This window comes from Phyllostomus discolor, chromosome 5 (assembly GCF_004126475.2).
Source record: "Phyllostomus discolor isolate MPI-MPIP mPhyDis1 chromosome 5, mPhyDis1.pri.v3, whole genome shotgun sequence".
Classification (NCBI taxonomy): Eukaryota; Metazoa; Chordata; class Mammalia; order Chiroptera; family Phyllostomidae; genus Phyllostomus; species Phyllostomus discolor.
In genome coordinates this window covers 85,656,864-85,682,600 of record NC_040907.2, presented here as the reverse complement: position 1 = coordinate 85,682,600, position 25,737 = coordinate 85,656,864, and the positions used below count along the sequence as shown (strand labels likewise).

Below are 25,737 nucleotides of genomic sequence, written 5' to 3'. Positions count from 1 at the left end.
AAACCAAAACAAAACAAAAACAAAAAAACAGGGTAAAAAAATTAAAGGGTTCCTGGAAAGAAAGAATGCAAATTAAAACTATAATGAAATACCTATCTGTTTTATGAGACTGGCTAAAAAATCCCAAGCACAACAACACTTTGTTAACAAGGTTCTGGATAGATAAGCATTCAGACCTTGCTCGTGTATGGCAATAATTATACAACCATTATAGAGGTGAATCTGGAAATACACAGCAAAATTTTTCTAATATCCATTCATTCATTCTATTCCATTTCTAGGAAACCACCTCAAAGGTACACTGGTAAGCATTAAAAAATGTCTTAACGTATAACACTGTTATAACTAATGCTCCAATGAACAGCCAACAACTGAACATGCCCTATATATCCACCATTTAAGACAGATTAAATAAACTATGGCACATTCATTACCCTGGAATAGTAAGCAGCTATAAAAACAAGTAAAGACATTTTCATGCAGATGAGTGCCTGTGTAGGCAGATTACAAATACATACACATGAAAGATATTTTAGTAATTTTTAAAAACCCAGAAAATTATTAAAAAGCAAAAGCAAATAAATAAAAACAAACCTAAACCTATCAAAATGGTGGTGTAACAATACAGAGAATTATTTCAAATGACTTTAAAAGAGATTTGTGACTATATACCTTGGAATGCATCCTAAGGACAAAAAGAACTATTAAATTTCAAATTGCATTCAGTATACGGAAGCGTTCCGTGTGGTGTGGGAATGTAGCCCAGCTCCCACTTGGAAAAACCAGTGGGAAGAGAGGTCTGGTATACAGGAGCCATGCCCACGGATAGGTTCTCCCATTGGGGAATCAGACCTGCGGCACCTACGCTGCCATGAGACTTGCTTTTGCTAATAAAACTCCCTCACCCTGGATTGAGGCAGCAAATGTTACTGCATATCTCTAAAGTAACTCCCTAAAGTCTGTGCTAAACCTCCCAAGTATGGAGCGTAACCAGTTCAGCCACTTTTCCCCTTGGTCTGCAACATCCTTCTCTTTGAAGTAATTAGCAACATTCTTTTCTTTGTTATCTGTAAAAGGTAATCACCTACAGTGAACCTGTGCATAGTAAATGAGGACCATCCTCAATGTAATATACCCCCCAAAAACAATAAAAGGCTGTCCAGGTAGGGGTCAGGGCCCTCTCCCTCTCTCTCTTAGAGGGTGGCCAGGACGTCCCTTTTTCTCCACAGGAGTGAATTTGTTCATTGTGGCCACAACACAAGGATCCTGCCAGCCAGGGTCCACATCAATTCAATACCTTTAATATTGTTAATCATACTGACAACTCTATGAATCTATGAAAGTTTCAAAATAATAACCTGAGTTACCATGGAAGCAAGTTTTTTTTACTGTAAGAGATAGAAATATAAAATCAAATCAGTTAATATAACCCCTATAACCTCAAATTTTAATTGGCAACATCGGTATGAATTCCCTTCCAAAAATGTATATATTTCTTAGCTTTGTCTACAGAAAAGGCCCAGGAGTATTGGACACCTAACCAACTTATATACCTCAAATATAGTAAGTGCATCTTATTTGGATTTTGATTCAAAGCAACCATTAAGTCTTTAACAAATATACAAACTGAAATATTTACGGATAAAATGAAATCATGCCTAAAATTTGCTTTAAAATACTCTAGCAAGCAAAACAAAAGGTTATGAGTGGGAATTCAATATACTGTTCCAGTTATGCAAACTAATACATTTATGGAGAACATTCACTAGGATACATTTAATAAATACTGTATGACTTACTGTAAGTTACCAAGTAACATTCCTAATCTCTTTCCGATTCCCCATTCCAAAACAATCTCTCTCATGAAGTTACAGAGCCAAGAATTCAGAGAAAAGGATGGTCACAACAAAAATCTAACTTACCATTATTTTGTTCAACTGTCATTAGATTATGCTTGGCTTTCACTGAGGCCTCAAATGTATCAACATTTTCTCGTTCATACTCTTTAACATCAGCAGCCACCCTTTCCAGAATGTCGTCTGGAGAAGGTGACCGTGTACGAGTGCTGCTCTGGGGGCTGCTGGGTTCAGATGGCACAGACATATTGCTATCTTCAGCCAGATATTTATATTTCTGTAATAATAACACAATACATTATTTGCATAAAATCTGATGTTATCTAACTATATCTGCTAAGAGGTACTTTATAAAGAATCACGTTAAAACTTTTTAAACAATACTGATCCCTTGATTGAATCAGATCCACAATCCCTTATATAATTCCAAAACCTACAAAACTCTCATGTAATTTACTATGTATGGTATATATTCACTAGGTGGCAAAACTGACCAAAACAAACGCGACACTATTTTATAGTCTTCTTTATCTCCCCCAGCATGAACATAATATGCCTCACTACAGAAATATGCATTTATTTGATGATGGGGTGCTGTTTTAGACCCCACTAATGGGGCTACTATACACAGATGCACCATATTACCTTTCTAAAATTCAAATATTTCTGAGTTCTGAAGCACATCTGCCCCCAACGGTTGGAGATAAGGGATTGTGGACCTGGGCAAGAACAAAAAAATTTCAACCAAGTCTTTGGGAATATCAATTCAATAATAATAATTTTATCAGTGTCCCAGAAAAGTCAAGTTTCCTCTGGAGTTCCAGTTTTGCTCCACAGCCAGCCTCTGGTGATTTAAGTTCATTCTTTCACTGACACACCATTACCTGTTTTATGGTTTGTTATGCATGTTTAGGTGAGCTACCACAACTGTTCTTTCCTTTTGTCTGCTGTCTTCCTTATAGTATCTAAACACTTTTCATGTCTTTCAGAATTCTTCCTTTCAACTCCACACACTCACCTTCCCATCATTAGCAGACAATTCTAATCAAATTAGAAGGTGACAGAAGGTACTTTATATGGTCTGCCACTCATAAAGGATCTAGTGGTCACAGCTTTATGCCAGGATTGCCAGGGAAGAACTGACAATCTTCCAAGGCAGCTCAGCTTATAATTCATTAAATAACTACATAAAGACTATGCACAATACTTTCCCCATCCAATTTTTTTAATTGCCTAATTCTAAACTAATCTTAAAATTATTTTTGACATGTTCCATTTAAACAATTAGATATTAAGAAGTTTGTTTTCTTTCAAATAGTAACAGGCATAATTTTGTGCTAAATGAAGTTCCTACAATTTATTCTACACTCATTTATGGGGGTTTTCCTGTTCATTGACTTAAAAAGCAAACTTCAAATTTTTGTCTTACAAAAGAGGTTTATATCAATCCTATTAATAACAGAAAGGGTAACCATTTCAATTTTATTAAGAAACAATAATTTTTTAAAAGACCTATTGAATTGCTACTATTGTCATTTCTTTGTTAAAGTAAAAAACCTTTCTTTTACTAAAATATAGATTAAGGAGGACTGATCAAAATTTTACTAAAATCACATACCTGGACAATTGCTTGCCTTTGTATTCTTCTCTGTTCTATTAATGCCTCTTCATCTTCTTCCTCTACGTCAAAGTCTTCAAGGCTTAAAAAAGTTAACACATATATACATATAATTAATTTTAAACACCCCTGGATATTCCAACACCATAATTTTATGCTTTAAAAATAAAAGCTAGAAAATGCAGGTCATCAGTAAGTTTAAGTAGAAGTCTCAAGCTATCTTACCCTCTTTATCTTTGTTTCTAAAACTTTCTCAGGGTCTGGTTTGAAATTCTTGCAAGTAATTTAACCTTCTGTGTCTCATTTTTTACCCTTAACTATTTCATGGCACCAAAATGAAGAACAAAGGATCCTTAAATTAAAAAAAAGTCATCACTGGCTCTGTCATGACCTTAGTATTAGTAAAGTCATTTCACCTCTCTATCCTCAGTTTCCACACCTATAAAACAAGAAGGCCAGCACAGATAAATAAAGTACCTTTTCTGGGTCATAGAACCCTTTGAAAGCTATAGATCTTTTTCCATCAAAAATGCACATGTAAACATTAACATACAATGTGAAGAGGAATGCGGCTCTATCTCCTAACACTGATCCAGACTGGTCCTAACAGTCAACTAAAAAATTCCTCCACGACCTTCATGATCCCTCCCAGTGCAGCCTTTTCTGTGGTCTGCTGAATGTCCACTGGACTCTGAAGGGGTTAGGAATCTATGTATAACACCTTTCCCCAATTCAACTTTCTCATCACCTAGCTTTAATCAAAGTTTCTTGTCCTTAGCACTATTAACATTTTGACAGTTCATTATGGGGGCTGTCTTGTGCACTGCAGGATGTTTAACAGTATCCCTGGCCTCTAGTCACTGGATGACCTAAAATGTCTTCAGACATTGCCATGTGGGAAAGCAAATTACTCCCAGTTGAGAAGCATTCATTGCTCTAAACTAGTCTTACTTATTTTTGAGATGTTTTATTTACATAACTAAGTTTTCATTAAAAAAAATTTCCCTGCTATATTATTAAACACTACGCACATATCTGCCACCAGATAGCCTCAGGTGTAAAGTATATATCATTTTACAAACTAAAAAGTCTAAACTTAATATATAAATCCCCCACCACAGAACTGGTATTACAATTGGTGAGATTAGCCCTGGCTGGTGTGGCTTAGTGGACTGAGCACCGGCCTATGAACCAAAGGATCACCAGTTCGATTCCCAGTCAGGATCCATACCTGGGTTGCAGTCCAGGTCCCCAGTGGGGAACGTGTGAGACACAACCACACATCAATGTTTCTCTACCTCTCCTTCTCCCTCCCTTCCCTTCTGTCTAAAAATAAATAAATAAAATCTTAAAAGATTGGTGAGATTATCTAACATATCTACTGTTTCTAAATAAATAAATAAATAAATAAATAAATAAGGGAAAGCTCATCATAAAGTAATGACCCAATATTTACTCTAGCCAAAACTGAAACATCTAAATTCAGAAAACCATGACCTTTGCCATATATCCTATAAAATATGCACAAAGATTAACTTTTCAATTCAGAACCAAACAAATGGGCTCACTTACGATATTTAGGTGGAAAATAAAGATTTATGTCAAACAGTGTTTCTCTAAATTGAAAAAGAAAACATTATGGGAAAATGTCACTCTTACTTATCTTCAGAAGAAGATTCTTGCTCAACTTTCATTCCTTCAGAAAGACTTCCTTTAAATTTATCTTCTTTTACTTTGCTTCTGCTCCTACGTCTACGACCACCCCGTGATCGAGACCGCCTTCTCATGCGTGATCTGCTCCTCCGACCTCTGTCCCTATTTGAAAAGATTATATACATACACACATATATACACATATATATACACATACACAATATTTTTTTTAAGGTTAAAACTGGGAAGGCTGTGCTGTCTTGCGAGCACAGGTATACAGAACTGTACTTTTCAAAAGCTCAATTTTGCTGGGAACCTAAAACTGTTCTAAAAATAAAGTATTAAAGAGTCAATTAAAATGTTAAAGGAAAGTAAAATATTACCAGAAAGGTTGGCTATAATCAGCTTAACTGAAAATAACTAAAACACAGCTACTCTACTTACTGGCTATAAAAGAGCACAGAGAACTATGGGGGTAGTAAAAATGTTCTATATTTTGACTATGGTGGTTATATAAGCTCCGTTTGTCAAAACTTACTACTTTACACCAAAAAGGGTGAATTTACTTTACGTAAATGATGTTTCAATAAACCTGATTTTTAAAAAGCTCTGATGATAAGCGATAGGAAGGACAAATGTGATAAAAATCCCAAGTTTAATTGACATGGTCCCCAGACATTTTTTTATTTTTATAAATGCCTAAAGGTTAAACGCCTCATGTTAGACAAACAGAAACTGTTATAATAGTTGAAGCATTAACAGTGAAGTTTATGTTAAAAGGATGTAGAACTCCAAACACACAGGCTATGAGTCTAGAAATGATTGGTAAACTCCCTGTTAACCACACCTGATAACCATGTTTATCTCAGATTTCTTCTGAAGGCTTACTAAAAGCACAGTGAAAGGAACAATTAAAAAGAAAATATTCGGCCAAAGAAAATGAAGAGTCATGACAGCTGAGATGCTAACAAAATCTTAAAATACACAAATCGAAAAGAGTAGTTACAGATCAAATCTTAGTCCAATAGGAAGAGACAAAGTAAAAAAGAAACAAGTACTGCATGCCACACAAGCCCAGAAAGCCTCAAGAATTGGAGATACTATGTCCCTGAAGGATAAAGCATGAGATAAAAGCTAAAAAGAATCGGCTGAAAGCCTTTAGTAACAGTTTGACTATATATTCCTGGCTCAGCAGAAAATGACAACCACCCCCCTTCACATTCTGACAGAATACTTCAGATTTTTTTATAGAGAGGTGCTAAGATTTATTTTATAGAGAAGTGCTGGTTGTAAAAACTGGCCCAAGGTACCAGGGAGACACTCCACTGAAAACAGGATTAAGAGGAAGTTTATGTAATGAAGGACCAAAAAGGACTAGACACTGCTGAAGAGTCTAGTGCCAGTCATAGCACATTTATTAAAAGGGGGGGGGGGGGGGGGGGGGGGGGAGAACAAGTCCTGTAAAAACTGACATCAGAATAGGTGTTCTAAATAGCAATACTAGACACTAGAAAACAGTGGACTAACAACTTCAACATTCTTTTTTGGACTAATAAATGACAATTTCAAAATTCTTAGTAAAAAATAATGCCAACCTGGAGTTCTATTCCTTGACACCTCAGCAATGAGAATAAAAGGCATTTTTAGAGACATAGATCCCAAAATATACATCCTTCCCATGCACTTCCCTCAGGAAGTTACTGGAGATTCATCACTAAAGCAAAGGGGTAACACGAGTAGGCACTGGATACAGAAAATGGAATCACAACAAAAGGAAAACAAGGGAATACCAAGAGGATAGGAAGACAAATTCTACAATGATAACTGTATAAGCAGGACTATCAGTTTGGAGCCAGAAGGCTAGAAGCATTAGAATGAAGGCCCTCTATTTGCTTAGTAAGGAATACTATGGTCATGATCATAATGATGATGATATCTGGAAGCACACAGACAGGTGACGAAATCAGGCAGAAGAGAAACATGTGAGGGGCAATATTAAAGACTAATTGTCCAAAGTAAAAAATCAATAGATAATAAGGCAATTAACTTTAAAACACTTAAATATGCACATGCTTATTAGATAAAGCATTTTCTACTTTAGGAATCTAGGATACAAAATACTCAGAAATATGTCAAGATATATCCAGTGGTTGCAATATATGTCTTTGGTGTACTCTCTTTAAGTTATATTCCTGTATTGTTTCAATTAAAAATGTTGAAAGATTGGCAAATGAACATCCATTCATGTTTTGGGTAAAAAATATTTAACGTATATGTTATTTTAAATTGATTCCCTGCTTTAAAAGCCAACCTTTTACTAACCAACTAACTACTGACTACATGTGCTTCCCATAAAATGGTTTTTACTACTGTAACTTAGGTCTTTGCCCACAGTCTTTCATGCCTACTGAGGCTATCATCTAGAGGCTTTGTTCTTAAGGTAACAGAAAAGTAAGTACGGAACTGTAAGAAAAAAAGGAAAGTGGGCTGCTATGATCTATACTACTAGTTAAAAAAAAAAAAAAAAGTCCTAAGCCTAGGCTCATTTAGTATTTATCTCTCAAAAATAGAGAAAAAAAATGTCCTACTTTTAAAAGACAAGTTTTTGATGAACACTGATACATTTAAATTTGAAGGAAAACTACATTAAACATTCAGAATTTAATGAATCTTTACCTTCTCCGAGGAGACCTGCTTCTTCTTCTGGGAGACCTGCTACGCCTGAGTGGGGAGCGAGATCTCCTTCTAATGGGAGATCTACTTGCTCTTCTTCGGGTTGGAGACCACCGGCTGATGGGACTGGCATCTTTTGATCTCTCACGCCTACTGAGGATATCATCTCGAGGTCGTGTTCTTAAGGGGAACAAATACATTAAATAAATAAATTAAATTAAGAAAAATAAATTAAATCAAAATAAATAAATTTCTTCTACATGTAATAAACATCTTAAAAAAAACAGATTTTTGAGAGAGAGAGAGAGGGAGAGAGAGAAAGGGAGAGGAGAGACAGAAACACTGATTTTTATTTCACTTATTTATGCTCTGACCGGGAATCTGATCTGCAACCTTGGTGTATCAGGACAATGCTTTAAACAACTGGGCTACCTGGCCAGAGCTGTAATGAACACCTTAGGAAAGGGCATGCTATTGCAGTGATTTATAAAAATCCATTTTTTGTGCTTTTAGGTATTATTCTACTCTTCTAACATGCATGTTTATAACTCTTGGAATCATGCAAAAATGTTCTTAGGGAAAAAATTCTGTCTTTCCAAAAAGTCTGTTAGAAGGAAGACACCTTTAAATGTTTACAGCACTTGTTTCGGCAGCACATATGCTAAAATTGGAATGACACAGAGAAGATCAGCATGGCCCTGCACAAGAATGACAAGCAAGTTCATGAAGCATTCTGTATTTTAAAAAATAAATACGTAAAAATACATGCCCAAGTGTTAAAAAGAAAAAGGGTGTGATAAAGATAGTAAACACAAATTAGCACTTTGTAATAAAACTTAAATTCAAATGATTACAATGATGTTTTGATGTTATGTTAGGCACACAGAAAAAAAGCCTATTTACTGTGGTCTCAGAATTTACATTGTTAGAGATTCTTCTTATGGTCCAAGCCACTGGTTCTAATCCCAGATAATCAACTCAAAACTTCCCCAAGGGAGTGGTAATATTCCATTTCCTAAGTTTAAAGACTGTTTTATTTCTAAATTTTGACATTTTTGCAATTGAGCCTTATTTTTAAAATATCAATTACATATAATAGCATCTTACAATCAATATTACCTTACAACAGAGGAAATATTAAGTAAGGGTTTAGGGAAAAGGACAGTCCATCCAGTCATGGAAATACATATTGGTATAAATTTCCTAGAAGAAAATTCAGCAATAACTTTTTAAAAGTTAGACTTTGCAATTTCACTTCTGTGAAACTATTCTACAAAAAAACCTCACATATAACTCGTGGACATCTTTGCATACAATCATGAAAAACTGGAATCAACCTAAATTTTTATCAGTTTCAACAAGAGAATGATTAAATGTATTATGGCATATCTACACTGTGAAATATGTTGCTGTTACATAAAGAATTTTAAAACGTCTTTATGTATTATTAGAGAAGTGTTTGGTAAAAAAGGGCTAGAAAGACAGATCCCCGTGACAGTAGAAGGACAGAGAGGAAGAGAATTTACATGCTTCTGCATTATTTAAATTTCTCCTTAATTACTATTTCTTTTGGAATTCAAAGTATATTTTTGTTTCAAAAACTGGACTCTAATCCTTCATAAACTCTTCAAAATATCACAACTGATTGCAAATTGAAAGAGACCAGGATCATTAACTAACACTTTAGGACCAGGCCAGGCAGCTCAGTTGGTTAGAACATCATCCCAATACACCAAGGTTGAGGGTCTGATATCCACTCTGGGCGCATACAAGAAGTAACCAATGAATACATAAGTAAGTGGAGCAACAAATGGATGCTGTTCTCTCCCCCCTTCCTTCCTCTCTCTAAACTCAATAATTAAAAGAAAAAAATCACTTTAGATAGCATAGTTAGTAACATGAACAACTGTCTCAATGAAGGAAAGCTAAAGAAAATGGGCCATTTTATTACAATGTAACTTAGAAGAATCAACAGTATCTCTTAAAGTAAAGCTCCTTGAAAAGAGTATTCTTCATATTTCTTGAAAAATGACGAACTATAGCTTATATTTATACCCATACACAGTAAATGTTAAGCAATAATAAATGGCTATGAATTCACATCCTGACACAGAATAAGCCAACATTCTTTTAAGTGAAACTTGGCTGACAATTTTCACATGCCTCATCACTGAATATAAAGATACTAAAAAACCTGTTTCTAGAGTAGTTTAGCTAGTCTAAACAACTTCCCACCCCTCCCTACCAAAATCCTTTCTGTGCCTTACTACTTCCACGATCCTAGTTAATAGGCAATCTGATTTTTTCATTTAATTCATTAAATACAAGTTATCCACCTCATGAGGGCAGAATCACAAGAATTTGAGAAAAGTGATTGACTAACTGTATTATACAAATGATTATTTTCATTATTATAAGTAAAAAAGTAAAATCATTTCTCATACCATTCTTCCTAAACTTAAGAGGTTTTTTGCAACAATTAGTTATAAGTAAATATATGAATTAGTAACAAAAAAATTTCCGCTTTCAATTTCCTTGTATTTTGGAGCTAAAAGAAATTATAGTTCCAATTTTTATTGTTAGAATTCAAAATCATGCCAATTCAAGAGAACAGACAGATCACAATCCTTAAAACTAACACGTCCTTTTTTAAAGTTTAAAATGTCAGCCTATACTGTTTAATGAATAATCCTCTCTGGTAACTATATATACCCCTTCCATAAATGAGTGTATAGAACTTTACCTGCCAAATTACTTGGATTTAAAAGAATGGGTCTATAAATTAGACACTACATTAAGAACTTGAAAACAAAAACTGTGTCTGTCACCAAGTTGAATATTTGCAAATTGCCCATAGTTAAGATACACAATGACAAAATTGCAAATAATATAAAACTCATTACTATCTCATCTTTCATCATCCATAAGTTCTAGCTTCTCCTTTAAAATCTGGTGCACTGGCAAAAAGTAGTAACATTTTGAAAATAAGTTACCGTGGGGAAGAAAGTCGTCTCCTTTCCGGTTCTCTTCGTTTTCTTTCCAAAGATCGGCTCTTGGCTCTTCTACCAGGAGACAGAGTTCGAGAAGGCGATTTGCTCTGTTTAGACCTCCTATCGTTTAAAAGTGGAGATCTACTTCTTCTTGATTTATCCCGTTGTTTTGGAGACAAGCTCCTTCTTTTAGGACTACGACCAGGCCTTCTACTGGGTGACCTATTTTCTTTCCCAGAAGAAGCATCTTTAGAAGGAGATTTAATTGGCTTCTTTTCTTTATCGGTTTCAGACCTTTTTGATTTTCTCTCTTTGGACCGTGACCTTCTGTCTTTGGATTTACCTCTTAAGTCAACTGGGGATCTGGATTTTTTGCCTCGATCACGATTTCTACTCTCATTTACAACTGGGGATTTTTTTCTGTCTTTTGACTTACTTTTATCTTCAATTTTAACCTTGTCATCAGCAGGAGATCTGGCTTTCCCAATTTTCTCTTGAGATCGCCTTCTAAGGGTAGGAGATTTTGATTTTCTTGCTTGATCTTGAGACTTACTTCTTTTGGATGGACTTTTGGACTTTTTCCTCTCCTTTGATTTGCTCCTAGCTGTCTTTTCTTTAGCTATTTCAACACCTCCCTTACCTTTCTTTTTGTCAGACCTATGTCTAGTCCGTTCTTTGGATCTGCTTTTACTTCGCTTTTTTGTACTATTTTTATTGTCCATAAGTTCAAGTTTCCCCTTTATAGTTGAAGATCTAGTACTAGACCTATTTCCATTTCTTGCCTTTTCATGAATTTCCCCCTCTTCTTCAGAGCCAGATTCATAACCTTGTAATATGAGCCCCATCCCCGACTGGACCTTTCCTTCCATTAACTCATTGTCAAGTTCAGCTTTAATCAAGGCTCTCTGTTTTTCCAAGTCTTCCAGCAAAGCTAAATCATCAAGTTTAGTTCTTTTTGCTGGAGACATACCTTCTTTGTCAGAAGCATCAATAACCTCTTTTCTTTTGTGTTTCTTATGTTTATGCTTATGTTTATGTTTTTTATCCTTGTCTTCTTCTGAGGAATGTTTATGTTTCTTATGTTTACTTCTGTGTTTATGCTTCTTTTTTTTGTGACGACTGTGCTTATTTTGAGATTGGTCTTCTGATACTTCTCCATTCTCTTCATTTACACTTTTTTCAGAATTATCAGCATCTTCCATCCTATAAATACATCAAAGACATTTTAAAATCCTATCCTTTATCAAGCATTCAGGGTCACAACAACACTAAAATACATCTCAATGTAACAGATGTTTTTTAAACATCAAAAAAAAAGATTATATTTATTTATTTTTAGAGAAAAGAAAGAAACATCAGTGTGTGGTTGCCTCTCATGCACTCCCCTCCAGGAACCTGGCCTGCAACCCGTATGCTCTGACTGGGAATCAAACCAGCAACCCTTTGGTTTGCAGGCCAGCACTCAATCCACTGAGCCACACCAGCCAGGGCATACATAAAGTATTTTCATAACAACTTCAGATACTGATTTCCCCACAGCATGTGGCAAGAAATGAGTCAAACAGTGGCTTAACCTTTAATATGTTTCTAATGGTTGAACTCAAATACCAAAAGTATTAGAGGAAATACATAGTATAGGGGTTAAAATAATTATACTTAATAGGAAAAGGCAATCCAAACCAGATAAAATGTTAGTACCAATTACTGAAACAGTCACTCAAATCTTTCCCACAAAGACTTAACACCAAAAACACCCTCCATTTTCTTTTTTTTTTCTTTTTTCTTCATAAAACACAAAGACATATCTTGGAAGACTAATCTCTTTCTCCACTTGAAATTCAGAAACATACTTTAAAAAATAAATAAATAAAAATCTCTGGAGCCAATACTGAGCCATACCCAAAATAAGCACTCCACCATGTATGTGCACTGGCAGCTGATGCTGACAGTAACCCTCTAAGGGTTAAAACTTCAAGTAAACTGATCAGGAGTTAGGACTCCTAGCCTGTAGCAGCCACTGAGCAATCTTGTGGTTGAGCCACATTAAAGGGTCTTTTGTAAGTCAACAAGAGTCCAAAGTGGGTAATTTCACCACATGGTCCAACACAGTATTTGTTCAGTGAACTATTATAATCTAAGTTTCAAATGAAGAGATTGGTTTCCCAAAATATGTTCATAATAATAGGGGACTGTTTGGGCTATCCTGAGTTTGTGATTCTAAATTATTTTGCTGAATTCTTGATGTTTAATATTCTCAGGTTAAACAAAGACTACAACAGCAATATTTTAATTTTACCCTTTAAAAACACTCCATACTAAATCATCACTCCCTAGAATATGAAACCAAAATCAGATTTAAGTTTATTTGAATTTGGGCCATCATACTATTTTTAGAGGAAAATATGAATTATTTGGTCAAAGTCCTTCAAATTATACACTCCTGTACTTTTAGTAAGTTTTTTATGTAGTTTTTTATACTACAAATAGCTTCTTGTAACTTAAGAATTAATAAATCTAATTCAATCTCTGTTAACATTTTAAAAAATCACCTGTACTTGAATATAGACATTAAGCCAGGTAGCAGGAAAACAAAATATAAAAGACGAATACTGGCCTCCCTCAAGAAAATTATAGTCCAAAGGAAAAGAAAGTGTAATGATAATGACATGAATAAGGGCATTATGGGAACACTAAAGACTCACCTAAAATCATTTTGAAAATGATCAAAGGGGGTATCTTGTATGAGATTACAGAGAAACCTAACCTATTTGTTAAGCAGGAACTTTGGAAATAAGAAATGTTTATTGGGAAGGTACATGAGCTGAAACACTGCCCTAGAGAATGAGTAAAAAATTAACCAGAAGAAGAAAGGCACAGTGTAAGGGGGGGGAAATGACAACCCCCTCAAAAAACCATAGTTATATATAACAAACCATAAATAGATTGTTGTTGTCAAGGCATCAAACTTGTGGACGAAACTGGTCTAATGAAGGTTAAGATCTCAATGGACTAATTCCAGGAGATGACAAGATATGAGATTCTGGGAGTGAGTGGTTGAGATGGAGTTACAGAGACACTAGAGTCAGAGACCCAAGAACCAAAAGATAAAGTTGTTGGATGATGGGTTGTCTGTAAAGACACTGCCATTACAGCAAGGGTTGAAGAAAGTCTGGCCCTCCAGCCAAAACTGTGTTCAATAAAGGACATACTGGAAGTATGCTTGAAAAGTTTTCAGTTGACAATGAGGGGGTATGCAGAATATGGAGAACATAACTACCACATGGCAAGAACTTTGAATTTTTTAGCTGTCAGGCTACCAATCTTCATTTCTGATACTATTGACTGTGGGAAAGAAAAAAGTACTGAAAGAGAGCTGCAGAGGAAGCTGCATCTTTTGTTGAGTCAGGTTTTAGTTTAAGTTTACTTGTTTCTAACAGGGTAAGAGAAAACAGGATAAATATAGTATCATTCTCTGGACTACAGAACATTTTCAAAAGACTTGGAAAAAGACAGCAGCTTTGTATTAAAAAAATACCAACATGGTTCAACTGTGAAGGAGGGAAAATCACAGATTCAGATAGAAGATACAAACACATTCAACTTTGTTCTTTATACAGACTACCCACATATGGGCAACCCTTCCCCAGAAATCTCCTATCCCACAATATTCCAAATGACTTAATCACACCCCCCCCCCAAGAAAATTCTGCTCTTTGAACCCTTTTCTAAGTCTTTCTATAATTTCCAAGTCCTCCAAGAAGTTTCATTCAAAATTCTTAAGAGCTCACCAACAAATTATCTAACTCCTAAAACAGGGGTGTCAAACTCATTTTCACCAGGGGCACATCACCCTTATGGTTACCTTCAAAGGTCTGAACGGCATTTTAGGACTGTATAAATATAACTACGCCTTAACAGTTAAGCAAGAGCTCAGTGATGCCACAGGGTAGAAACAAGGTGTCAGGCCAGATAAAACAAGTGGAGGGGCTGGATCTGGCCCATAGGCCTTGTGTTTGCCAACGGTGTCCTAAAACTTCTGAGAATCAGGACCTACATCATGATGCTCAGTGTTACCTGAGAGTCATTCCCACGAGTGACCCCAGTTTCTATTGTAATTTAATAATGTTACCTCAAGAAATGCCTATGTTACTGGTAAGAATTCTATAAGCCAGCTAGGTTAACCTTAAGAATCCTAGAGTTGCCCCACACTGGAATAAGGCATAAAGCACCCTCTTCAGTTGATCTCTAAGGCAAATTTTATAAAAAATAACAACTGAAGTCTAACTAGGTAAATCAGGAAAACTTGAACTCAATGAATCCATGGCATAACATATTACGTATAATGAGTTTGTGCTAAATCAGCTAATTTAGTTTCATTAGTAACAACTTTCTTCTAATGCTTTATGGAAAAGTTTCTTGTTATGAAACGTGATAATATCATCACAAGAAGGGTAAGTACAGCAAGATATTCTGAGAGCCAGAGACCACACTCATATAACTTTTATAACAATATATTGCCATAATTGTTATACTTTATTATTATTCATCTCAACTTTATCATAGCTATGTATGTACAGGAAAAAACAGTACTGGTATACTTTCAAGATACTACAGGTTTAGTTCTACACCAACAAAATAAAGTGAATATTGCAATAAAGTGAGTCATAAAAATTTTTTGGTTTCCCACTGCATGTAAAAATTATGTTTCCACTATACTTTATTAAGTGTGCAACAGCACAGTTTTTTTAAAGTATATTTCTCAATTAAAAATGCTTTATTGCTAAATATGCTAACCATCAGCTGAGCTGTTAAAGTAGTAACATCAAAGATCACTGGTTACATGTCACCATAAAATAACACTAAAATTTGAAAGTGTGAAAATTACCATAATGTGACAGACACACAAAATGAGCAAATGTTGGAAAAATTTTGCCAATAGGATTTGCTCGAGGCAGGGTTATCATAAACCTTCCACTTGTAAAATGCAGTATCTGTGAAGTGCAATAAAGTGATGTATGCCTGTTATATAGAAGTTGGTACTATCCGTGTTTTCAGGCATCTACTGTTGGCCTTGAAATGTATCCTCTGTGAAAAAGGGGGACTACCATATATAAATTCCACGTGTATAAATTTATATTTTCCAACTTAACACTACACATTTGGCAGGTGTATGTCTATACCAACCTGGTCTACAAGAGGTTTGTCATAAAACAATACTGACTGAGAGCTGATTAATATCCTTCAAATCATATTATTTGAAAACAAATCTGATTTAAGAGTGCAGGCAATATGGGAGTGTTTAACAGTATTTATTCGTTTTGTCAAATGAAATGTACCAGTTTTACCATTCAAACAACCAAGGTCTTGGGGCATCTGGCATAATGAAAATAGCCTTGAACAATTTTAAAATAAAGTGACCAGTTACCAGCAGCAAGTGTGATGTTAACTTCCTTTTTTCACAAGAATATTTTTTGACACAGTATTTGGAGAGCATTCAATTTATGCTTTGGTGACAGAATGGTGAGCAAAATGGATGCCACTGCTTCTCTTACAAGGAAAGTAAGTAAGCCTATTTCCCTAACAAGTTAAACTACTTTAATACAGAACTGATGGAGATATAAAAATAAGAATGAATCTAAAAGACCAACTGTCCTTAAAATGAACTCCTTGACCCACATATTTTCCAAATCAGATCTGGGGTTAATTTTCAAAGAACCGAAACTACCATATCAAAAACCGAATCTTTCTGGGACCTTGGAAATAAGTAAAAATGATTTCAAACCTTAAAGACTATTTTTAAAAGGAGCCACAATTTGGTAGACCACACCATACAACAGATAGGAGCAGGGGTCTAGAACCAACCAGACTTCCATGGTTTAAATCTTAGGTCTACTGCTTAGTACAACTTTGGGCAAGTTAATTTTTCTGTGCTTCAATATCATCATCTATAAAACAGTATCTACTGCCATAGGGATGTTATAAAGATTAAATAAGTTAATATTTGTTCAGTGCTTTGAACAGTATCTGGTACTTGGAAAGTGCAAATAAGTCTGTAAGTCAAGGCGTATTAAAATGTAAATGTTTAAAACTATCCAAAAGGCTGAGCTAGCTCATGAGAATGACAAACGTAAAAGCACTAAAAAGCATTCAGGAAGCTTAAACCTGTTTTTTATATTTATTTTTTCTAAATGTTCTATTCTGAACAGATTCCATATAAACTGCTCAAGTGTCCTCTAAAGAACTGTTCAGTGTCCTCTAAAATATATCCAGCATTCACTGTGAGTAGCATAGGCAGTACTTGCTTTCAGATCAAACTGTTATTTACTTTGTTAAATGTTTTCTAATAATTGAAAGTGGAACACATAGAGACCAAATGTTCCATTTATACTGAGTGTTCTGTGGGGGATGGGAGGTAGAATTAAAGACTATCTCAGTGTCATTCATATTGCAGAGGCCTAAATAAAATTACTTACTATTATTAAATCTAGTATTTGAATATGCAGATAAAATATGGCTGAAAAGACTCTTCAAAATGAATCTGAACTGTCCCTGAAATCAAATGAATGGGCACAATACTATAGAACTCTAAACAAATTACTAGAATAATCAACTACATTGCATAAGATTTGTACTGTACTGTCATAAGTACTGTAACTGTACACGCTGTGAACTCGATGAGAAACAAAGAGACAAAGTCTAGTTAAAAGTTTAGAATCCATTTGCTCTCTTCTAAGTCAAACTGTGAAGAACATAAAGCAGATTCCAAAAGTCTTGAATGAAAAACTTTACTGTCTAGCTCAGTAGAGCAAATGCTTGCAGTCCAACTGGTTGCACAGCAATGAAGTGTGGGGCTGTCTGGTGACAAAGATTTCTCCTATCAGTCCCAAGTCGAAGGGAGATTTTATCTACCTCTTTCCTAAAATGGCTGAAAACAAATCAGATAATGCTAGTGCAAAAAATGGTCCAAATAGGAATACTATTTTAAAACTCATTCTCTTTTATGTCCTTGTTTGAATTTTCCTAGCATAAACACGAAAAACAGAATACTGATTTCAGTTAAGTAATGGTTAGCCTCTGCAATATATACAACTATGTTTTCACTTGGCCGCGTCGATTCTCACATTAGCTTAATTATAGACAGAGTGCTTGGATTTGGAAGGAGCCAGCAATTTGCACTACTTCTTCCAACGGTACTCCCAAAGACGCGTTATAAACTTAGGCCAAAAATGTCAGGCCTCAAAACCAAGGACTTGGTCTCACTTTGTTTCACGTTTACAAGTTAGCAAATAAGCTGCCAATGGGCAGGGGTGAAAATATCGGTTGGATACTGGAGTAAAGAATACAGGAGTGGAGAGATGAAGTGCACAAACTATAGTTCTGAAATGGTCAAAGAGGGTGACCCTAGCGCCCCTTCTCTCCGCTTTCTGGTTCTAACACTGCCAACAGTAGCAGGACGACCGAGGTACTGCAGGCGGAAGGAAGAAAATCTTAGGGCTTGCCCGGGTGCCGCACAGTTCCTTGGATACCCAACACCGATGCTGCTGAGTGCTGCGGCCACGGAGCTCCGCTCGGTCCCCTTGGGAGGAAGAGAAAGGTGCGATCGCACGGTCGCGGCAGCCGGCTAGCGCACAGGACCTGTAGAGGCCGCTAGCGCCTCTGCCTCCCTGGGCAACGACGCGCGGCAGGCCGCAGCCGCCCTGGACCCAACAGACGCGGCCTCCGGGAGAGTGAAGCTCGCAGACCGCCGGTCCGCACCCCACGCTTCCCGCCCCACAACATATTGAGCGGAGAAAGGCAAAGTTTGGCTCTCGCCGTTAGGCCAGAACTTTCCCGCCCGCCCATGCAAATCCCCACCGTTTGCCACTTGGCAGTCCCCAGGGCTCCGGCCTTTCGTACCACTCAGAGAGACTACTTACTCTGGCTGTTCCCGCAGAGACTGAGCCTCCGTGGCGGCCATCTTGAACTTCCTGACTCCTCGGCGGCGGTGGCGGCGGCTGCCCGGTCGGTGGAGGCTAGTGGAAGTGGAAGAAGAGAGAGCTGAGCTGTCGCGCATGTGCTAAGCGCGTCGGGAACCGTGGAGCTCTGAGTCCGCTCTAAGAATCCGGAAATAAAAGTGCATCCGGGGACAGGGCGAACCAGCGTGATGACGCAACTTCCCCGGACGAGGGGGCGTGAGGAGCTGTAGGTGGTGCCTGCTAATCGTTTAAGGCCGAGTGATTTAGGCGTGCGCTCCAGTCAGACCCGACCTACGTCTTCGGGCTTGCAGGCGATGGGCGCAAACAGACTGGGATGCCAGTATCCTGTGTAGGGTTCCGACAACTGGTTTTACTGTGGGGCACAGAAGTTGAGTTAAAACTCTCAAGCTAGGGCAAACAAGACCTTGATTTTGCTTCTAGGTTGCGTTGGAGGCACAGTGAATGCCCTTTTACTGGCTAGATAATTGGAAATCGCATTAACAGAAAGTTTGTGTAAAGACATAGTGAGAATACTGGAAAGTTAGAGCTGCAGTTAGAACGTAAGTTTATCTTTTAATATGTAACCGTTATTGATACAGTTATTTGAAACTTAAACAGTTTCAATTTTTGCTAAATCCAGGAATAGTTCAGGAGTTGTTAGGTTAACTGGTTCTGTAAACGGAACTTTTAAGTAGTATTTTTTTGGTCAAATTATCTAACTTATGCTTTTCTATAATAATGGATTACAGTATAGGGCTAAATTAAACAGTATATGAGAAAACACTGACTGTTGGAGAGTTTTCAGCGCCATTTAGGATTTGATACTGCGCTCGCTTGCTCTCAAAAAGAAAAAAAGTATCAATCTCCACACACTAGAACCTGAAAGCAGGGTGACCATTACTTTCAGTCTTGTAATTACTGAGTTTGGGTTTGTCCTGGAAATGTGAGCTCGGAATATCTGGGGTTTTTATGTATCTTGATTTTTCACAGGGGTAAGTTCACAACTATTCTTACAAAATAAGTACCTGGTTAACTGATTCCCAAAAAGTGTGAAGTGTAGAGGAAAGCTTATAGGCCTATCTCAGTTTCCTCAACTGTAATATTCTCTGGTCACCTTTGGCTGTATGATTTTTTGCAGTATGCTTAGTTTGAAGATTAAACTAAGCACATCACGTATGGGAAAAGATAGATAGGGAAAGTAGGAGCTAAGGATGTTTAGGTTCGAAGCCAGATTATGACTGGTTAAAGTGGATTTGGACAGACCATTAAGGTTTTTTTCTTAAGAGCATAGTAAAAATAATTTTCAGAAAACGATGCTGGCAAAATACTTCCTTTAAAATCTCACCAAATTAGTTTGCAAGGTACTACCAGTACGGAGTGTACACTAGGAAGGGGAGTTGCCAAGGACCCACCCCAAACTGTGGACACCCTGGATAGCTAAAAAAACGAACGTGTGGGTCCTAGAGCAAATTAAGCCTGAAACACCACAGGCAAAAAATGACAAAATTTAAGCTATTGTACCTCGGGCACATGAGAACGCAGGGTCTTTTGGAAAAGACAATATTGCTGGTAAAATAGAAGGCCACAGGAAAAGAGGAAATATGAAATGAATTGACTTCATACAGAAACCGTAGGCACGAGTCTCCAGGCCCTGAGGAGAGGATAGGACATTTGTGGACATCATTCAGAGTTGCCAGTAGTCACTGCATATAACATACACACCATGAACACTTATGTTGTTGTTGCAGTTTTGGAAGAATGGGTTTTTTTGATGACAGTTAAAGCAAACATCTTACTACTTTAATCATGCAGCAAGCGTTTATTAAACCATAAACTTAAGCGCAACATTTCATTTTCAAACTATAACCCCAACCGTTCATTCTTGCCGCTTTTCCTCCTCCAGTTCAACAACCTTTGCTCCGGAAACCTGCTCTGGCACTTGTCACTTCGCAGGAAACCCGGCAGAGGCACCTAAGGGCTAGAACCTGCCTCGGGTTATTTCCTGGAGGGGCGTGGCCTCAGAGAGCAAGCCCGCGCTTTCTAGTGGGTGGGCGCCGGGCCTGCGCACTGCTCTGGGAGTTGCGAGCGTGCGTCCACGGAAGGCGTCGGCGGATCTGAGTGCTGCGGTGTGCAATCCCTGGTATTTCCTGCCCTGAAGCTGCGAATCTAGGCTGAGCTGCCGGCTTGTAGCCCCTGCCCTCGAGCCGCGCGCTCCGCCCGGCTGAGGCGCCTGCTCAGTCGGGCTGAGCCAGCTTCTCCTCAGCCCTTGTGAGACTCGGCTCTGTTGCTGACTTTACAGTCGAGGTGGTTTTCCAGAACCGTGAAGCCCGCCGGCGTGCCCGCCTACCAAGCAAATAGACCACCCAGGCCTACCAGGCCCCCGGTAGCTAACACAGTGTGCTGAACCCTGCGGCGGCTGCATTCAGTAAAGTGGAGGTTGACTCTCCTGCTGAAGAGACGAAAGCCCAGCGCTTGACGCCGCCACCGAGTCAATACCGAACGTTTATTGGCCCGGAGACGAGGTTTTGGGGACAAGCCTGCATTTTTTAACATTTTTTTCTTGCCATCTGTGCTTCCTTGTACGTGTTATTATTTTCATACAAGATACTATTCTAGAAGTAGTTTGAAAATGCCTTTGAATTATGTTCCTCTCTTGGAAAAGGGTTATTAAATTAAGCTACACTGTCATCATCGATAGCGTGTAGCTCTCAATAGGCTCATTATAACGTAGACTATAAACAAAAACGAAGTGCACCATAAAGTGGTTTGAAGAACTGGTTCACGAAAAGTAACCAGATATGAAAACGTTGTAGATCGCCTTTTGGATAATATTCCAGTTTAAACCTAGACTTGGGACTTGTTGCCGTTTGGGAAGTCGTTAGGCTGATTTTTTCCCTTACCGAAAAACAAGAACTTTTCCCTTCGTTTCGTGAAAATTAGCTTTTTTGTTTGTTTTAAAGCAGTTCTAGTGGGTTCATGAAAATCTAGAAAATAGGGCAAAGCAATGGGAAATAAAAACCACCCAGAGTTCTATTACCCTAACAGACCCAACATTAATGTATTGGCTTATGTTGGCCTATTTCCATATGAAATATTAAATTTTCTTGTACTTATGTGTAAAATGTGATAGTTTGCTTTTTCATGTAACATGCCCATCAATTTTTGCATAATTGCAGTTTCAGTAAATACTTGTAAAACTACACGATGTTCCTTTCCTTTGTTACTAGTTGTCTAAGTCCTTTCAGTTTTCCACCATCGCGTGTGAGTATGATGAGGCGATATCTACAATCGTGTTTAGAACGTGACCAAGTCGGAGAGATCTGGACCTCATCACTTGCTTTGCAACTTCATACAATTTATTTAACCTTTTTGAGCATAATGTTACATGAGTAGCATAAAAATAATCGTTCTCAGCACATGGGGTTACTGTAAGAATTAAATGAAATAATAAATGGCAGTGTATGGAGCACATACTGGTAAATACTAGTTTTGTGTATAAATGTTTGTTTTATTTTGTTTCTTTTCTGATTTTCTTTTGTGACCCACATGGTTTATTTCCAAATTTCGTATATAGTTAAATACTATCACCACTGGATGTAAGGGGTATTATACACAGTTTTTTATACATTTTATTACATAGTAATAAAAGCATAATACATAAATTAGAAATCTTTTTGCAATAAGAAAAGAGTATTGTCTATAATTTACTACCTGTAGATAAATTTTATTCACATTTTATAATTCACTTTGTTATACATTTATACCTATATTAATGATATTTTTAAAATAGGAGTGCATTGTAAATTCAGTTTAATTACTTTCTGAGTAGAGCAAAGAAGTCAGTGTGGCGAGTGCAGTGGTTAAAGAAGTAAGGAAATAAAGCTGGGAAAGGATCTTACAGGATGTGGATTTCATTTAAAATTTACTGGATAGTAAGTCCTGCAGGGTCGAGGGATGGCAATTTGTTTTAGAAGGTTCACTTTGCTGCTGTATGGAGATAGCAGGGATCAGGGGAGGAAAGGTGGAATCCAGTTAGGAGTGTAATTCAGTAATCCTGGTGAGTGATGATGGTGGTTTAAACAAGGTGGAAATAGAAAAGGTGATTGGATTCTGGATATATTGTGAAAGAACAAGCTGCAGAATTCACAAATTGCTTGAATGTGGGGTGTGAGACTTAAATAGTTTGGCTTGAGTGATTGGATGGATGTAATTGCCACTTAGACAAAGAGGAGCAGATTTTATGTGAGGGGAAAATGAAGTCATATATTTCAGAACCTATTAGATGTCTATTGAAAATGGGCTCTTAAAGACCTAATATGTGTATTGCTGAGTTGTCCATTCCTACCTTCATTTCTGTGAGTTTTTGCTATTTTTTTTTGGTTCTCTGTTATTAGGTGCATGCATGTTTATAAATATTATAGCTTCCTGTTGAATTAACTTATTAGAAACATCCTTCTTTTTCTCTAGTAACATTTTAAAAAAATTTTGAAGTTCATTTTACCTGATGTTACAGCTTTCTTATGGTCGCTGCTTACACAGTTTGTACCATTCAATCTAAAGTGTGTCTCCTGTAGACAGCACATAGTTGTATCTTGATTTTTTTTAGTTTAATGATGTGCCTTTTGATTAGATTGTTTACTCCATTTATGTTCAATTTTATTGATATTGTTAGGTTTATGTCTCCCATTTTACTTGTTTTCTATATGTCTCATCCTTTTTTGTTCCTCTGTTTCTTCTTTACTGCCTTATTTTGCATTAAGTGAGTATTTTCTATGGTAGCAGTTTAATTTTTTAACCATTTTTTCACATTTTAAAAAGTTAATGCTTTAGTGGTTGCTCTAGGATTTGCCATATACATCTTAACTTATTAGAATCGCCTTCAGATTTGTAACAACCTAATTCCAATGAGATTAATACTCCAATATAGTTTTATTGTTTCCCTGCTTTTTTGTGATATAATTTTTATACATATTGTATCTATAAATGTTACAAACCCAACAATATATTGTTATAATGATTATATCTTTTAAAGGAGCTGGAAAAATAAAGGTAAGCAAATACATATTTATAGCTTTTGTTTTCATTGACCTTATTTATCATTTCTAGTTCTCTAAATTTCTTGTTCTTGTAGATTCAAGTTGCTATCCGAATTTCTTTAACACAATACAGCTTTGTTCCTACCCACATCTGCTGTAATTTTATTAACAAATATTTCTGTATGTTACATTTGTATATGTTACTGGCTCACTTACACATTGTGTGTATATATATTGTTTTGTACAATTGCTTTGTTTCATGTGTACATTTTAAAACAACTTTATTGAGGTACTTAAATAATTTTTAGCAAATTTACATACTTGTCAACCATCAAAATAATCCAGTTTTAAAACATTTTTATCATTCCAATAATATTTTCTCATCCCCATTTGTAGTCACTCACCATTCCTACCCCTACCCCTGGGAAACCACACATACAGTTTTTTTCTTTATAGATCTGTTTTTTCTGGGCAATCATGAGTCTTTTTTAAATTTTATTTTTATTACATTGACACTATTATACAATTACTTTGTTATCTAGTCCCAAACGTGTCCATCAATCAAGAGTAAAACCTATACTCAACAAGCTGTTTGTACCCATTCCCCAACAACACAGCCCCTGGCAACCACCAATCAGTAGCCTGCCTCTATAGATTTACCTATTGGATATTTCATATAAATGGAATCATATATTATGTGACCTGTTGTATCTGGTGTCTTTCACTTAGCATAATGTTTTTGAGGTTAGTTCACAGTATACTTTATAGTATGTATTATTGGTACTCCTTTTTTATGGCAGAATAATAGTCCATTGTTTGTGAGGAGGGGGTTTGTGTGTGTGTGTGCATAAATAATTTTTAATCACTTAAGAAAATAAAGGAGAAAATATGCATTTTGCTGTCTTTTGTAATTAATTATTGGTGCTGCTTTTTTTTTTTTTGACAATTCAAATTGCTGTCTAGGGTCACTTTCAGCCTGGAGAAATCACTTTAATATTTTTTGTAAGGCAGGTTGGCTAGCAACAAAGTTTCTCAGTTGTGTTTATCTGGGAATTTCTTTATTTCCTCTTCATTTTTTAAGGATAGCTTTGCTGGGTATACTATTGTTGATTAACAGGTATTTGAGCATTTCGAGTATGTTATCCCAACACCTTCTATTGTTCATGGTGAAAAGTCAGCTGTTATTGTTCCTGGAGTTCCCTTGTAAATGGTGTGAATTGTTTTTCTTCTTGCTACTTTCAAGATTTTATCCTTATCTTAGGTTTCTAGCATTTTTACTACGATATATTTATATGTATATCTTTTTACATTTATTCTGCTTGAAATTCTTTGAGCTACCTGTATGGATAAACAATGGTGTTTCAATAAATTTGAGAAGCTTTCAGCAATTATTTCTTCAAATGTTTTCCTGCTCCCTTTGTCTCTCTTTCTGGTAATCCTATGATGTGTATGTAAGTGTGCATAATAGTGACCCAAAATTCTCTGTGGCTTTGTTTACTTTTCTTCTTTTTTTTGTCTTAGTTCTTCTAATTGCATAACTTCTATTATCTAGTTTGTTAATTTTTTTCTCTCAATTCAAATCAATTGTCGAACCCCTCTATGAATTTTTTATTTTAATTATTTTACTTTTCAACTCCAGAATTTACATTTGTTTTTCAAAAAATACTATTTTTCATTATTGACATTGTGTTTCCTGTGACATTGTCTGTATACTCTCCTATACTTCTTTAACTATGGTTCCTTTAATTCTTTGAATATATTTACAAAGACTACTTTGAAAGTGTTATTAAATCCAGTGTCTAGTTACTCTCACGGGCAGTTTCTATTGCCTGCTTTTATTATAGTATATGGGGTCATACTTTTCTGTTTCTTTCAGTGTCTTGTAATCTTTCATTGGAAGCTGGGCATTTATTTAAATTTCTTTTTAAATTTTTATTTTTTCAATTATAGTTGACA

At 36.4% G+C, this 25,737-nt stretch overlaps 1 protein-coding gene, 1 long non-coding RNA gene and 1 other non-coding gene across 12 annotated transcripts in view; 2 read left to right on the top strand and 1 right to left on the bottom strand.

Annotated features, from left to right (window-relative positions):
• The window catches only part of PRPF4B (pre-mRNA processing factor 4B), a 35,223-nt gene extending 16,320 nt beyond the window's left edge, over positions 1-18,903 (bottom strand). For 6 of the 10 annotated variants that reach the window (XR_004903313.1, XR_004903311.1, XR_004903314.1 and 3 more), the window contains exons 1-6: positions 18,707-18,843; positions 10,794-11,993; positions 7,804-7,980; positions 5,134-5,289; positions 3,475-3,556; positions 1,923-2,133 (exon numbers count right to left, since the gene is read on the bottom strand). Coding sequence is in view for 1 of the 10 variants with exons in the window: in XM_028511737.2 (XP_028367538.1) it covers positions 1,923-2,133; positions 3,475-3,556; positions 5,134-5,289; positions 7,804-7,980; positions 10,794-11,993; positions 18,707-18,843 (1,963 nt within the window). In the remaining 9 variants the exon portion in view is untranslated. Of the gene's footprint in view, positions 1-1,922; positions 2,134-3,474; positions 3,558-5,133; positions 5,290-7,803; positions 7,981-10,793; positions 11,994-18,706 lie in introns of all 10 variants that reach the window. The other 4 variants (XR_004903317.1, XR_003684597.1, XR_004903318.1 and 1 more) reach the window with 4 other exon arrangements.
• On the top strand, positions 8,438-8,543 carry LOC114498227. The gene has a single exon (XR_003684673.1). It is a non-coding gene; the product is annotated as a U6 spliceosomal RNA (small nuclear RNA).
• Positions 18,904-18,969: 66 nt separating the features above from the next.
• Positions 18,970-25,437, top strand: LOC118500735. Its single transcript, XR_004903319.1, has 2 exons — positions 18,970-19,305; positions 20,649-25,437. It is a non-coding gene; the product is annotated as an uncharacterized LOC118500735 (long non-coding RNA).
• Positions 25,438-25,737: the final 300 nt, after the last annotated feature.